Raw genomic sequence first — 16,743 nt, 5'->3', positions numbered from 1 at the left:
ATAGTAGTATTACGCTACGCAACCATTACGCTACACTACTAAACAATAAACAGAAATTGTTCACAGAGAGAGAGAAGGGGGATATAACTTGAGAGGAAGATAACATTTAAAGGGTTAGAACAACGCTAAAGAGTATGGGTATGGCAATAGTAGGAGTTAAATTATGGAATAGCTTAGAAGAGGAGATAAAACCAAATACAAACATAAACCAGTTTTTAAAAGTCATCAGAAACACATTTTAAGTAATTATAAAGAAGAAAACCGATGACCAGTGTGGGTTTACTTCTACTCTGAGGAAGGTGTAATATGGTTATGATTTAGTGTGATGTTACAACATAACACACAAGTAACAGATATGTAAGAAGGGCTAGGGATACAGTGATCCCTCGTTTATCGCGGAAGATGCGTTCCAGACCTGGCCGCTATAGGTGAAAATCCGCGAAGTAGGGACACCATATTTACAGTATTTATTTAACAGGTACGTATTCAGTATTCAGACTTTTAAAACCCTCCCTTTACATAGAAAAAAATTTTACTTGTTTTTTTTATAGTTTTATTACAAAAAGAACATTTTATGATAAAATTGATGAAAAAAAACAGGAATTTCTTGATATTTCGCATAGAAAATACCGCAAATATGCAAATTTCACTTGAATAAGGCTCCAAAGAAAAAATCTGCGATGTCGTGAATCTGCGATAAATGAACCGCGAAGTAGCGAGGGATCACTGTATATACGTTTATGCTTCAGCCTACTCCCTTTCAAACAAAGGAATGTTATTGAATTAATGATGACAGTAAATTCTGATGGATGTGTCTGTTTGAAATTAAAAATAAATGAAATGAAATTAAATTTATGTTAAAACACAAGCAGTGTTAATAGCGTTACAGCTTTTAGAACTCTATAGAAAACCAGTGTTGATTGTTTGTGACCTCATGGCCATCAGACAGTGCTGCATTAAAAAAATACTGATTCTGTAGTGTAAATAAGTGAAAGGAGAAATAAATAAAACCTGCACGCCGGTGGAGCATCTTTTCCATATATCCCTTACAGTGGCTGAGCTCCTCTCCTCTTCTGCTCGATGCTTTTAGTCATTAAAGTCCAGTGGAGCTTATTAGCACTCAAGAGAGGGAGAACCAAGAAGAGCCTGGGAGACAAAGATGGGCAGAGTCAGAGTGAAGAGAGAAGAGAGCGAGTGGTGGGAGAAGAGTGGGACCAGCGCCAACCTACCCCACCCTTACTGCTGCTGCCTGCAGAGTGAGGAGTGCTGCATTTCCTGAGGGCAATGCAGAGGGAAGAGGTTCACTCCTGTTCAGGTCACCGTGCACTCGAAAACCCACACAAACAGGCAAACTGAGAAAGACAGACAAATGACCTGCAGGCGATCTGCTGTTCGTGTAAAAATCGTGATACTGGCACACATTTTTAACAAGAATCATTCACAAATAGACTCACCTGGGCTTGGTCTGCAGTGTGCACTGGACCTGAACTGACCTGGATTGTGAAGAGGTGACCACTTCCAGTTTTAAGAACGAGAAGCATCTGAAAACGTGCTTTCTTTAATATAATAAAGAGCTACAGCAAAGATTTTATCATCCCTGAAAATTACTACTAAATGATCTAAGACAACCTCAGGATGTGACCTTCTGACTGAGAGAAACCAGAAGATATCTAAGAACTAAATCTGATCTGATCTAACTTCAGAATCAATCGAACAACTTCAGCTTCGTGCATGAAATGGTAAATGGTAAATGGCCTGTATTTGATATAGCGCCTTCTAGAGTCCTGGAACCCCCCAAGGCGCTTTACAACACAATCAGTCATTCACCCATTCACACACACATTCACACACTGGTGGTGATGAGCTACGATGTAGCCACAGCTGCCCTGGGGCGCACTGACAGAGGCGAGGCTGCCGAGCACTGGCGCCACCGGTCCCTCCGACCACCACCAGCAGGCAACGTGGGTTAAGTGTCTTGCCCAAGGACACAACGACAGCGACAGACTGAGCGGGACTCGAACCTGCAACCTTCCGATTACGGGGCGAGCACTTAACTCCTGTGCCACCGTCGTACCAAAATAAATCATAACGATGTTGTGCTGAGGGCGGAACCAAACATTTCATCGCTTCTGTTTGTGGATGATGAAGTCATCCTGTCAAAAGAGAGAATCCGAAATGCAGCAACGTTAGTGGATGTCCTCTATCATGCTGCAGGAGACCAATCTACCAAAGGAATGGTGACATCACAATTACCACAGAGCAAAATGCAAATGCAAAAATCTAAAGAGTGAGACAAGATTCATCATTGAAAACATTTGGAAACAATCGCAGAAGGAAGAGTTCTTCTCAGCAGATCAGAGTTGGTGTGAGTCTGAGGGAAAGCAGCGTTTTCACACTTCAGACGTGTAGAACAAGCGTGTGAGTGGTGAGAGAGGTAAGTGATCTCCTCCTGGGACAGAAGGATCAGTGAGGAACTATAACCTTGGTCCCATCAATTACTGCTAATGGTTTCGATCAAAGCTGGAGTAGACGGAGACCTCGTGTTCTGGACCTCTGCAGCATTTCTACTGAACACTTCTCATTCATGCATTGTCTTTTTTTTCCTTTATACTCTTGTACCAACGAGCCAGACTTTCTCTATCGGGGATCTGATGAACCGTTCTCTTTGGTTGCTTTTCTACTCATTTTCACCCCCATTTGCAACAAAATGGATCTGAATGTAACCATTTCTGCAGAAGTATCTTTTTGGTGAGTCATTTAAGTCTGACTCTGAATCACTCACGCCAAAGCAAAGGAAACTAACTGAAGGGATGAGAAGGTAGCGTGTCCACACATACCAGCTTAGCAATAATACCAGAGATCTTTACGTACTTTACTCCACCTCAGTTCATCAGAAAGGTTGTTTTTGTTCACATCATTGGAAAGTACCAAAGACTAAACTGTTAGGACTCCCTGAGACTTAAAACCCCTGATCGGGTTTTCAATCTTTGCTACTTGTTATAATTTACATATTAAAGACATATAGACAATAAAGATTTTCAAAAGCTGCTGATCTGCAGGTGGCAAATGTATTAATCTTCATAGATTCTGAATGTTGCTGCTTAGAAGCATCCATGGTTTAGAACGTGTGCATGGGGAGCTGCAGGCATGCGCCCCTCCACACCCTGAGCTGAAATGAGCAAACGCAAGCAGATCCTTAAAAATTTATTGAAGTTAATGTAGATGAATTTATAGGTGACATACGAAAGAAAAGAACTCAACAATTAACCCTTGCATAGATCACAGACCATGCCTTTGTCATCATCCGACGAGCTGCACACACTAGCATAATCCTTTTGTCAACACAACATGACAATGACAGCTGGATTCGATTAGACAGAGTTTGACTTGCTTGTGGATGAAAAGAGGAGCAGAAGACTTCTACAGTCCTTCGGCGCTGTGCTCAGAAAGGGCCCAGCTCCTTCATAACAGCAGGTAAAGGTGCATTCTTCACTCACAATACAAACTCGGAGCCATCAGACTTTTAAAAACAAACAAGGAACACAACGTCCCACGGTTCCATCCCATACAGCACTTCCACAGCAGATGAAAAAAGCAGTCCAGCACTGAGACTTTTTAAAACCCTTGAAGTCTGTACAGAGGATTGAATGTGTCCAGTTTTAGACATGACGGACATGTTTCTCACCAACCAGCATCACTAAAGTCTCTTGAAAGAGCTTCAGAGTCTGAGAGTCTAAGAATCTAGCCCTTCTTGTCCTCGCTCACATTCAGAGTCTGGCAAGCACGGCCCGAACATTCCACACGGAGACGGCGAGCACGGCTCAGATACCCGACGTCGTCCCAGCCGGCGCTAAGGTGCTTTTAGAGAGATCCGGCAAAAGGACACGCTTCAGAACGACTTTCATGACGGAGCTTTTACAGGAAGCCTTGGTGCAGATGAGAGCAAGGGTTTCTGTTTGAAATGATGCAACTGTTTAGTTGATCTGCAGCTTGAAAGGTAAAGCTCATGCAGTCCTCCATCGTCCATGCACTTTGTTTTTTTGTTGTTGTTTTTTTTTTCTGTAGAGATCCATTATAGCAGGATGTTCAGCAGGAGGGTTTGAGTTGAAAAACCAAAAAAAATTTAAAACAGGAGTGAATCAGATTTTTAAAGTCCCTTTTGATAATAATAGTCCATATCTCCTAGTGGTTTCATGGTCATGGCTTACAGGAGTGTGTTCACGTCCCAGCATAAGGCCTGTTGGCGACGGTGTCACCATAAACAAACCGAACAAAAGCAGATCTCACATCAAACATGTTTCTGTTACATAACTGCAGCGTATCGTGGTTACTTCCTCTAACTTACTGTAGATTTCTTTAAAGCTTTAGTTTTTAGACAGAGTTTGTATTTTGAATCCTTTTTAGCTCTTCTTACACATTTTGTTTGCAGAAGTGTGATGTCTGACAGTGAGCTTAACAAATCAACGTCTAAAACTACTGAGAGACGTTTCTTTGTCTTTCTATACTATGATACTGAAGACAAAACTGTTTCTCTAAATAAAAAGGATCTGACCCTGAAAACATCGCCAGCACAACCAGCCAGAGGTTGTGAGTTCCACTCTTCCACGTTCATAACGCAAAAGAAAGCTCTACTTTGCTCTACCGCTGTGGAGAATGGCGTCTAGTGTTGGACTGATGAATGCATAGCACCACCTGCCCTCACGGCTAACACAAGGCTATCATCTGCATTTTCTGTTTAATTCGTTTGTTTTGCTTTTTTAACTTTTTTAAGCAATTTCTTTATAGCTGCATTTGAGGCTATTTTAATGTTCTGGTTTTATCCTATATAAACATTCATTATACATGCTTTATGTATTTTGTTTTACTTAATGTACACAATTTGAGTATTTGTTGTGATAAGCAGTTGCCTGAGGATGATGCCCTTTGTGATTACAGTACAAAGATCAGTTTGAACTAAAACAACAAACACTTTGCCTAAAATAACCTCCCTTAGTGGGAAAAATGACCAAATGGACATTTAAAGAAGGCTTGCTTTAGCTGCAGAAGTTCTGGTAGCACGACTAAAGTGTTCGTCTTGTTAGCACCACTGAGGGCGGCCATTGCACCAACAGAAACAGCTCTGACATTCGAGCAGCACCGCAGTGGAGCTGCTGTTATTTTTCTAGGATCCTGCCAGGAAAGTGTTAAAATATATATATTTTGAAAAGCATACAGTGCAGCACAAAGTCTCACTTTTTATGTGGATGAACCAGAACTGAGCGAGTAGATTGGTGTACAGTAGCTGGAGATTTTCAAGTAACATTTTGTCCCAATCTACCTGCAGCTCTCCCGTTTTAACCCTCTCAGGCTCAAAATAAGTGTTGATAAAAGGACGAACAACTAAGTCCTTCAGGGGTACTTCTGAGTTAAAAAATGCTCATGAGATACGTATGTGGAGTGACCAGGTAGGTAGGTTTTAACGTTGCAAATCTGCAACGCCTGCCTCCAGAGGGTTAAACAACGTGCAGAGAAATGATGCATGAAAACAAAACACAAGCATGGAAAAGATGGAGTACATCATAATGCCCAACGTCTACTTTTCCGTTTTTCTCTTATATTTTAATACAACCATAGAAACGTGCTCCTAGAACAGTCGGGGAGCGTCATTTCTCAACTCTCCACTAATGAACGGCCTGATTGTGCGCAGCTTTAAGTGGAAGAAGAGTGGGGAAGGGGGCGTGATTGTGGTACCCTACTTGCCCTATGTGTGTGTGTAAGTGCTTGTGTAAAGGCTTTGGGACTATCACATTCAATATTGCGTGACTTAAGGTTCTAGTTTGCATTATGTACATTTACATCATTCTGTAAATAGGTATAGGAAGCCCTGCTCTGAAGGTTGCAGCTCTGTAGCAAGTTTGCAATGACCTCACTGAGGTAGAGACCCTGAAAGGATGAATGGTGCACAAAGGAAAGGACGCATGAACTAAATAAATAAATAAATAATTCCCTTTTGACTTCATGGTAAACATGCTGAGTACAATACATTGCTGCTCAATGGCGAATTTAAGTGCAAATCAGCATGAAAACATAGTTGTGCATGACAGCATGTTTCTTTTTTTTTTACCACCATCACCTGCTGTTTGAACCTTCTGGCATCAACTAACAGCTTTTCAGCACTGAAACAGACCAGCTCAATCACACACCTATTCCACTGAACACCGAGGCACTTTCTACGATCCTGTTGGTGTGTGTGTGTGTGTGTGTGTGTGTGTGTGTGTGTGTGTGTGTGTGTGTGTGTGTGTGTGTGTGTGTGTGTGTGTGTGTAGGGGGGGCGGGGGTTGAAGGCACTGACAACTAATATTACAAGGACACTCTGAAATGTGATGTGACATTCAGTTTTGGTTTTCCTAAATAAATCTGTACTAAAATGAGTGGAGATGGAAGCATGATTCAACTTTTCTCTTTCAAACCAGGTCCACGCACTGCATTACTGACTAATACTGTAACTGGTGCTTATTGTCACTATATGCATTTTTGTTGTTGATTCGTCGGTTCTTTCATTTGTTTATTGTTAAATCAGAAACTCTGCATCCTCAACCTGTTTGGACATGTGTGATAACAATTCAGAAACACCCCGCATTTGATTTCCTTCGTTTCCCTGACGATGGGGCGCTGCAGAATGCATGAACTGCAACAAGCTGTAAAACTCATATCATGCATTAAATATACGAGGATACAAAAGTACCTTTGTCGATAAGTCATAATGCAGGTTACTTTTTTCATGCTATGATCTCATTTATGTACTGTTCCCTTAAGGTTTAACATTCAGTTTCTATACTTCTAAATTATTAGCAATTCAAATAAAAACAACTCATCCAGTGCACTCAGTGTGACAACATATGAGAAGTGGGAAATGAACACCCTTTCCCACCCTGTGACATATGTCTCATGCATGCTGATATCAACATGGAAAATCTCTAGATCATGCTTGCATGAAGCTTATTTTTACCATTGTGCTGTGTTGCATCTATAAAGGGCATGGCATTGAATCACTTGGTGATAACACAATTGCAGCAACTGCTGCAGAACAGCAGCATTGCAGATGTCCGTGAAGCAAGCAGATCACCATCTGTGTACATCCAAACAAGAGAGAAGTCAGTCATCCTACTGTAAGGTGCTTTGCTGAGTAGCAGATCCTTTGCAGGGAGAGGAGAGAGAGAGGGGTGTGGGGGTGTGGGGGTGGGGTGGGGGGGTCATCTAACTTCTTGGCGGTTACCACTTGGCTTAGAGGCTTGAACGTCTGCGGTCATTTCTGGTGCATTGTGCAACTTGCTGAAATGTTATCTGTACTCCATGCATAAGAATTAGAATGCTGTTGTCTCCTAAGACAGGGTGTGCTCTGCGTCCTCTAAGGAGCCATGTATACATGACTTAACTATATAGTTGTAGGATCAGTAAATTAATTATTCTATCTACATGGGTAATACTTTAAAAGCTGTGTTTCCTTTGTTTATAGCTGAGCATGTTTGGAGGCCTAATGCCTTAGAGTGCACTGGGGGAGGTAAATGAAGCATTCCTAACTCATGGTCCACCCCCACATGTGACAGTACCTTAGAGACCTTAAACTACCTAAGTGACGTCTACACATCTGTAAGCAGCTTGCTTTTATTAACACAGTTTTGGTTGGCTATAGTGCAATTGCCAGTTCTAAGGTTTGCCTCCCTAAAGTTGTCGATGCTATTGTTGATGTCTCCATCAATCTCCATGTACTCTGACTTGCTGACGGTTGAGGAGCTACGGCGGCTGGAGTTGGTTTCTGAGGGGATGTTGGGGTTGCTAACATTGAGCAGCTGGGCCTGCTCCTCTCCCTCGGTTTCTCTGTGGTAGAAGTAGTTGAAGTTGGACACAATGACAGGCACTGGGAGTGCAATTGTTAAGACTCCAGCGATGGCGCAGAGAGATCCTACAATCTTGCCTCCTATAGTGACCGGGACCATGTCACCATAACCCACAGTTGTCATGGATACAACAGCCCACCAGAATGCATCCGGGATGCTACCAAAGTACGAGTCTTTCTCCTCTGCTTCAGCAAAGTAGACAGCGCTGGAAAACAAGATGACTCCAATGAACAGAAAGAAGATCAGCAATCCCAGCTCCCGCATACTGGCCTTGAGGGTCTGCCCCAGAATCTGAAGTCCCTTGGAGTGTCGTGACAGCTTGAAGATCCGAAACACCCTGACCAGACGGATCACCCTGAGGATGGCCAGAGATGTCGCTTGCTCCCCTACTCCCTCGCTCTCTGGGTCTTCTGCAAGCTCCGTGCCGAGTGTGATGAAGTAGGGGATGATGGCCACAATGTCAATCGTGTTCATCATGTTCTTGAAGAAGGCCGGTTTGCTCGGGCATGCCAGAAAGCGAACTATCAACTCAAAGGAGAACCAGATTATACAGAGAGTCTCGATGATGAAGAAGGGGTCAGTGAGGATATTTGGTTTGTAATAAATAGTAATGTTCCCAGATTTCTCAAATCGTCCCGCTGGGTCTTCCTTCAGCTGTGGTAAAGTCTCCAGACAAAATATGACTATTGAAATGAGGATGACCATCACAGACACAATAGCAATCCCTCTGGCGGTGCTTGAACTTTCTGGATGCTCAAAGAGGAGCCAGATCTGACGCTGGAACTCCCTCTCAGGCAAAGGCCGCTCTTCCTCTCTGATGAAGCCCTCATCCTCACGAAACCTCTCCATGGCGTCGACTCCCAGCTCATAAAACTTTATTTCTTCTGAGAACATGTCCAAGGGAACATTCACTGGCCTTCTTAGTCGGCCACCGGACTGGTAGTAATACAGGATGGCGTCAAAGCTGGGGCGATTTCTGTCAAAGAAGTACTCATTTCTCAGGGGGTCAAAATACCGCATCCTCTTTTTGGGGTTGCCTAGCAACGTCTCTGGAAATTGAGACAGAGTTTTTAACTGTGTCTCAAACCGGAGGCCAGCTATGTTGATGACCACCCTCTCGCAGCACTCATGGTCATTGTGGTCTGGTGGGTAGGCGTCCTGAGGGTGTCCTGGGACAGCCGAGGTCTCGTCCATGTTGTCCCCTGCTACTACAGTCATTTTGGGGTGGAGGAGGAGGAGGAGGATGAGGTGGCAAAAAGGGAGAAGGAGGTGGAGGAGGAACTGTGAAGGGGTGTTAATTTAACTGACCGGGCATTCAGGATTGGGAGAAAATTTCCACTCCTCAGCTTCCCACACCCCTTAGATTGTTGGAGCGTCCCCAGTTGTTTGGGGGGTGGTTGGCTGCTTTGCCTCAGTGAAGCTCCACTGCGGCTCTCGCTGACTTGACCATTGCTGCTCTCCAGTGCATGTGCAGCAGTTGCTACTGCTGCTTCTGTCAACCAAGAAAGAGGGAGGGAAGCAGGGAGGGAGGGAGGGGATAATGGAATCAAACAGCCAAGATATTTGCTGGCTCAGCATTTTCTGCAGTTTCTTTGTTGTATTTTTTTTAATTCATCTGCATCTCTGAGGCGATTAAGAAGAAATTCATTCATTCACTTTTCTTTATCTTTTTTACAGCACTTAAAATCTCCCTGAAGTACTTATTGGTGACTTTGTAGTGATCTTCATGCTACATGTCTTAAATATCAACTCCTTTTTGGCATTTTCTCTTTTCTGCATAGGAAAGGTTGCTGAGTTTATACAGAAACTGTGGGAATCTTTGTCTTCAAGAAGCCTGGGAGTGATTTATCTTCGTCTAGTTGAGTAATGTGACGCATAGCATTTTCTACAGACATTATGTCAATTCCTCTTTTTCTGCATGCTTGTAGCTCAGAGGGTTAGTGACAATTTCAGATAAAGATACAAGCAATAAGTCTACAGTGGAAACACTGCATCTAAATATGAAAATACGCTATCTGACAAATAACTTTTGGACAAGTCAGTTTGAGAGACTTACCGAGGTTTGGTCTCTGGAGGTCTTGAATGCGTCTTAGCCTCGAGTAAAATCATTCAACAGCAGGGCACTGGTGGTTGTCAGGTGAGGAACTTTCAGTTGCGTCTAGTAAATAAAAGCCTCGAACGTTGCTTTTCTCATCACATTGAGATTAAACTAACGCTTAGTGGTCTGGTGCAGGGAGCCTGACAGGGAAAGGAGCGAGAAGAGAGGACTGCTGGGCTGCAAAAGTCGCTTTGACGGCGGCACGGTGGTGAGAAGAGCTAAAAGTCTACCGCAGGAGGAGATCCTGCGCTGCAGTTCGGGGGTAGATACATTTAAGAGGCAATAAGCGAGTCCTTGACATTTCCATACATCACTGCATCAGCAGAAATCTGCTGCCTTTTCGCCACAAGACGGAATGACGGGCAGAAACGTACGTGCTCCAGCGCAAGACCATGAACACGATTTCTCATTTTAAATTCATTAAAACAAAAAAATGATTTAAAACGCAGATCTGAGCAGCGCGCGACGCTCAATTGGTTTCTGAACAATGCCGAGCATGATTTGTTGTGCGTTTAACTTGCAAGTACAGCGGAAGCGAGGAGAGAGAGGAGAGGGAGGAGGGGGAGGAGTTGGAGGGTTTCGACGCAATGCAGACCGACTCTACTAAAGGACCAGAAGTTCTTCCTATAAACCACAAACCAGGAGCGCCGTGTGCCAGCACTGGCGCAATCAAGACTGCAAACAGAAAAATGTTACACAGCCGAGAAAATTCTAACTTCGAAAAAAACCTGGTTGGATCAACCTAAAGGAGGTCTGTGTCTAATTGGTTATTTATGACACTGGCTGATTTAAAACGTGTGCGTTTGTATTTGGGCCCTGAACACTACCGGGATATGGGACAACTTTAACAAAAATCTACACAAAACCATTTCAGCACCACGGACAGCGCTAATCAGACTCCACAAAACAAAACGAGGAGAATTAATCAGATTCACACTGACTGGCCTGTCTGTGGTTTGTCAGAGTTCATAAAAACAGGAAAAAACCAGAGCCAAAGCCTCAGCTTTTCTGGTCTGTTTTATTAATCAGACAGGTCTGAGTTTAGAATAAATAAAGGACCAATGTTGTTTCATTTAACGATTCATTTATATTAAAAATACATAAAGTTCGGGTGTAAATTATAAAAATAGACACTTTATTACATTTAAAATGACAGCAGGTCATGCATTAAGATGCTGCCAGGCATGTTCCTGACAATTAAAAAGACAAATGACAAGTTTTCATTAACACCATGACAGGAGCATTCAGATTTACAAAACTGTAATATATACACCAGGCATCTTTTACACACATCATTGACGGAGAAATGGAGTGAGGGGGTAAGGAGGTGGGGTGTCTTTATGTCCCTCTTTGGGTCTTTTGGGGTTCAGCTCTGATGCTGCAGAGGTGAGCAGTGAGAAAATGACCCAGGGTTTCTGGAGGAGGAGGTGATCCCAGCTGCTGTGACTCCTACAAGAAGCAGAGAAAAAAGCCACCGTGTTACACGTGTCAGATCAAGCTTCAGACAGCCCTGAGCTTCAGCCGGGCTAAATACTGACAAACCGGTATTTTCTGTTGTCTGCAGGGCTGTTAGTCATCCACACGGGGGCGCTGTGGTCTCACTCATTCTCTCAGTTTAAACCTGAAGCTGCATTACAGATTCCTCACGTCTACCTTCTCGTTAAAGACACAATTCACATAGCTGGTAGAACTAATTCTAGGTCACAACAGCCTGGTGATGAAACAGGTGCGTCATTAAAGCGGAAGTCTGTGGTATTTGCGGTAAAGTGGCAAGAGAGAGCGCCACAAGACAGCCTGTTGCACAATTTAGAGATCATTATGAGATGTGAGCCCTAGTGTGGCGCATAAAGACGTTCTTGCGTTCTGGGCGCGTTGACGCGCGGCTGGACTCTGATCCACAGCACATTTAGAATGAATTAAAACACTTTTTGTGCTTAAACAACAATAAAACAATAACATCGAGGGGAGGAAACCACCTCACCTTTTTATTACAGATGCAGTTCCTAAAACGAAAAGTAAAAAATAATATTTCCTGACCCAGCACCATTTTTAAAGCTCAGCTTTGACCCTCTTTTATTTCCCAGTGACATTTTACGCACAGTAGCTGGTAGACGATCCACGACCTCTCCTCCTAACCCCTGATCCAACCATTTCATAGATCATCTAACGCCCTAAGGTGACACGCCTGATATGTAACACCGTCAAATGACACCAGAAACAGACATGACATGCGCTCTGCGCAAAGTGGCGCGCTATTTTTTCGCGCTGCCCTGATGTCATGTGGTTCTAAGAATAGCTCCAGTGTGTGGAAAAGTGAGAAGCTGCAACTGTAATGTTTTCGTGTTTAATAACGATTAGATAGATTTAGGCTAATTAGTTTATATTTGGTTACTCTTTATGAAATCACCAAAAACTCACCAAGAACAAACCCCTCCTCTTCACACTTCGGTCAGTTTTCCTGTGTAGGATTCTGGTTGAGTCACCTTTGGGTGAGTTAGAATCTCCAGGTCGCCGCTCCCCTGATAGGACTCAGTTTTGGAGAGAGACTGGTTACTTTTGATGGAGTCACTCTCACCCAAAGAGGGCAGCTGCTCTGGCTGCCCGCATGTCACATGGATGTACTGCAAATTTTCCTCCTCATCGTTCTCTCTGTGGTAGAAATAGTTGAAATTTGAGACAATCACAGGTACCGGCAAAGCTATGGTCAGCACTCCGGCGATAGCACACAGAGAACCCACAAATTTTCCTCCAATGGTGGAGGGATACATGTCCCCGTAGCCCACGGTGGTCATTGTCACCACAGCCCACCAGAAGGCATCAGGGATGCTGGAAAAAGCAGATTCCGGATCTTCGACTTCAGCAAAATAAACTGAGCTGGAGAACAATACGACTCCAATGAGAAGGAAAAATATCAGCAGCCCCAACTCCCTGAGGCTGGCGTGGAGAGTCTGGCCGAGGATCTGCAGACCTTTGGAGTGTCTGGAGAGTTTAAAGATCCTGAAGACACGGACCAGACGAATGACCCTCAGGATGGCCAGAGAAGCAGCCTGCTGACTGCTGCCCTGGTGCTCAGCCAGATCCAGGCCCAGGGTAATAAAATAGGGAGCTATGGCCACAACATCAATCAGGTTCATGATGTTTTTAAAGAAAGCTGCTTTACTGGGACAAGATAGAAACCTCATGGTGAATTCAAACGAGAACCACACGATACAGAGAGTCTCCACCATGAAAAACGGGTCGGTGAAGGGACTGGGGCCCTTGCTCAGAATGCTTCCATTCGCGTGATACTCGATCTCCGGGGGGACTTCTCGAAACTCGGGTAAAGTCTCCAAGCAAAAAATAACAATAGATATCAAAATGACCATAACTGACACGATGGCGATGGTCCGCGCGGGTCCTGAGCTCTCCGGGTACTCAAACAGGAGCCACAGCTGGCGTGGGAACTCTTTAGAAGGCAGCGGGCGCTCCTCCTCACGGGCCAAACCCTCGTCCTCCTTGTATGTCCCTATCACTTCATCCTCAAGTTCATAAAACTTTATTTCCTCCAGGAAAATGTCCACAGGCACGCTCACAGGTCTCCTGAGCCTCCCTCCAGACTGGTAATAGTAGAGGATCGCGTCAAAGCTCGGCCTGTTCCTGTCGAAGAAGTATTCATTCCTCAGAGGGTCAAAGAAGCGTGTCCTCTTGCGCGGATCTCCCAGGAGCGTGGTGGGGAAGCGGGACAGGGTCTTCAGCTGCGTTTCGAAGCGCAGGCCTGAGATGTTGATGACCACCCGCTCGCTGCACTCCCTCTCCGCTGGTTCCAGGACGGCAGCATCTTGCAACAAAGGAGTGACCACCACGGCTTCTTCGTTACAGTCCTGAGACACCACGGTCATGTTTTGTGTTTACCCCTCTAAAGGGTAAGCCCGTCGCTCACCTCCTCACCTTCCCCTTGCCCTTTTGCCTGTGTGTCCTTCTGAATCTTTCTCTCATACGCGTTGCCAAATGAAACCAAAGTCCCCCTTTTCACCTCCTTCTCCGGCTGTTTGGATTTAGTCGATTTCCAAAGTGTCTTTGTCTATTGTTTGTTTACACCAGACTCTTGTCAGATTAGAGCCTCCGAACTGACAACTTTCAATAGCGCACACAGATCTCCACTTGCATAAGGCTCCAGAAGGCTATCATATTCACACCGTTTTAAACTCCACAGCCCTCCCCATGCTGGAACAGCGGATGACACTTGCTCTTGCCGCTCCTGCTGCTGTCCCTCTCAGACGTATTTCCATTGCAACCGTTTCCAAAGCGAGTAAATCTCAATTTTAATTCTTGCAAACACCTCTCTTTCAGGTCCTTGGAGTTGTTGAAGTTGCTTCCAGCTTCAGTCTCAGCCCAGGACTGGAGCTCCTCGCCCTGCGCGTCCCAGATTCAGGACGTCCTGGGGTTATTCTTGTCCTACGGGGAACCTCCAGTACCCAGACCGTGTCTAGGTTGTCTCCCAGCTTTAGGAGTCTAGATGAATGAGACATTTAAAGCAGGAGCACAGTGAGGTTTGTCTTCCATGCTGCGACAAATGAGACAGATATAAAAAAGTGAGTGTAAATGAACCTGATTGCCCTAAAGTTCAAAACCCTGCAGCCTATGATGAGGGGGCCAGAGTCCCAGCCAGTGGAAACTGCTGGCTTGACTGACACCCGAGTCGTGGGAGAGGACATTGCCATCACAAAGCCAAAATAACATTCATCCCCCGGCACTTAAAGGGATCAGATAGAAAATAAAACCTTCAAACAGCTCCAGAAGGGAGAAAATCTCAGTTCGACTGAATGATTAGAAAAGTTCAGAGGAGGAATCCTCGTGGAAACTTCTACGGCTGCTGGGTTTTCTGCTCTTTCACTGCTTTTATAAAACTCAGACCCCACAAGAGCGCCACAATAATAGAACAGAGGCGTTAATCAGTGTAACCCAAACCGATCTGGGTGCTTTGCATTAATGTGCAGGTCATTTGTGACCAGGTGGATTTTCGCCACAATCAGGTGAAAATCAACTAAACACCACAGAGGCCCGATTTTACCACAACAACATGAGTCAGGGCGTCAGTTTCAGTCCACCTGCTGCTATAATGTTATAGGCATAGAGCACGGGTTGGGTAGGTGTCAGGGCTAGGCTGTCTCCATGACAACAAACCACAACAAACAAGCTCAAGAGCTAACTTTGATATGAACAGAAAGAAGATTTTGAGATTCAGCTAGTTACTTTAATTATCAATAATAAATTAAACTTTCCTGCATATACATACTAATCTGAGCATATTCTGATTGGAATTATCACACTTAAGGGTTGCTCTTTCTTATATTTAGGTTTTATTTACATTCATGATGATTTGATGGTCGTATGTGGGACTTGGTGTCCTGGGGTGAGGCTTGAGGGACACATGCAGTAAAACTGGCAGGAGGGACAATTGCTGACAGTACGGAGCCTCCCATCGTTATTAATGGCTTGACTCCCCCACCCCCACACCCCCATTAGAAACAAGATACTGTGTATTCACTCACAGCAAGAGAACATCTGCTTTCTAAACATTGTTTAAATACAGAGAAAACATTAGAGATTAGCTACACTCACGTTTACAACCGGACAGTTTTATTCTTTCACAACCGCGAGTGAAATGAGTATCATTTTCTAAAAGCTACTGTAGGAATTATGGATTATTTCATTTTATTATTGAGACACTTGTAGCATTTTTCCTTCTTGTTCTTGGTTTTCTAAATATGAGCAGACGAGTCTCCATCTCGGCCCTTTTCAGACGCGTCGTAATCACAGTAGCAAGTTGTGTCAGCAGCTCTCCTTGGCTTTCACCTCTTACGGAACTCCAGGCTGAGGATTTACACTCTGTGTGTGTGTGTGTGTGTGTGTGTGTGTGTGTGTGTGTGTGTGTGTGTGTGTGTGTGTGTGTGTGTGTGTGTGTGTGTGTGTGTGTGTACGCGTGCGTGTGTGTGTGTGTGTGTGTGTGTGTGTGTGTGTGTGTGTGTGTGTGTGTGTGTGTGCATGCATGTGCGTGCGTGTGTGTGCGTGTGTGTGTGTGTGTGTGTGTGTGTGTGTGTTTAACAGCACTTTTGCTTTGATTCTGAATTTAATTACATCATTTAGTTAGATCATTAGTGCCCATCGCCTATTTTACCCTAAATCCAGATGTGAGGACAAACTGTGTCTCAAGGACAGCCTGATGAGAACAAAGCGTCTGCAGATGTGAACATTACACATCTTGACCTGCAGGATTGAGAAAGCACAGGTGTATCAACGCGGGTTGAGAGTCACTGCTGCAGCTGTGCTTGCTGGTTGTTCTTTAAAACTGCCAATAAGCAGAACTTCTAAAAGGAATGCATCCGTCATTAATACACTTGTACTTTATCTAATTTCAGCAACACATTAGGACTAATTATAGGCCTATGAGTAACAAGGAGCCATGTCATCAGCATCTGTCAGACCGTCCCAGGGCAGCTGTGGTTACGTAGTAGCATACCACACCGGGTGAGCTTTGAGTAACTAGAAAAGGGCTATATAGATCTAATCCATGACTAAAAATCCGTTATTAGTCATCAAGGTGCATCTTCCAAGAAAAGTCCAGATAAAGGAAAAAAATAAGAAATGTATTTTTCTTGGGAATGTCTTGGGAAAATGAGAGTTCAGATCTAAATCAAATTGTGGGCAGTGACTTGATCCACACCTCTGATTTGATGTTGTGTGTGAGTCGTTTCAGAACTAGATCTGTAGATGCAGAAGAACATTTCA

At 44.1% G+C, this 16,743-nt stretch overlaps 2 protein-coding genes across 2 annotated transcripts; both read right to left on the bottom strand.

Moving 5' to 3' along the window:
- Positions 1 to 3,191: 3,191 nt before the first annotated feature.
- LOC107388473 (potassium voltage-gated channel subfamily A member 1) lies at positions 3,192 to 10,739 on the bottom strand. Its single transcript, XM_015964020.3, has 2 exons — positions 9,934 to 10,739; positions 3,192 to 9,369 (listed from the first exon to the last, which is right to left on the bottom strand). Exon 2 carries the CDS (start codon positions 9,093 to 9,095, stop codon positions 7,620 to 7,622), a length of 1,476 nt encoding a protein of 491 aa, XP_015819506.1. The 5' UTR covers positions 9,096 to 9,369; positions 9,934 to 10,739; the 3' UTR covers positions 3,192 to 7,619.
- A 235-nt stretch (positions 10,740 to 10,974) lies between these two features.
- On the bottom strand, positions 10,975 to 15,793 carry LOC107388475 (shaker-related potassium channel tsha2). The gene is made up of 2 exons (XM_015964021.3): positions 12,394 to 15,793; positions 10,975 to 11,424 (listed from the first exon to the last, which is right to left on the bottom strand). Exon 1 carries the CDS (start codon positions 13,851 to 13,853, stop codon positions 12,414 to 12,416), a length of 1,440 nt encoding a protein of 479 aa, XP_015819507.1. The 5' UTR covers positions 13,854 to 15,793; the 3' UTR covers positions 10,975 to 11,424; positions 12,394 to 12,413.
- Positions 15,794 to 16,743: the final 950 nt, after the last annotated feature.

This window comes from Nothobranchius furzeri, chromosome 4 (genome assembly GCF_043380555.1).
Source record: "Nothobranchius furzeri strain GRZ-AD chromosome 4, NfurGRZ-RIMD1, whole genome shotgun sequence".
NCBI classification, from domain to species: Eukaryota; Metazoa; Chordata; class Actinopteri; order Cyprinodontiformes; family Nothobranchiidae; genus Nothobranchius; species Nothobranchius furzeri.
Note: the sequence above shows the minus strand (reverse complement) of the source record. Positions and strands in the feature narration are given on the sequence as shown.

Excerpts from the sequence above, each read along its gene's own strand:
- LOC107388473 (XM_015964020.3), bottom strand. The coding sequence starts at position 9,095 with ATGACTGTAGTAGCAGGGGACAACATGGACGAGACCTCGGCTGTCCCA.
- LOC107388475 (XM_015964021.3), bottom strand. The coding sequence starts at position 13,853 with ATGACCGTGGTGTCTCAGGACTGTAACGAAGAAGCCGTGGTGGTCACT.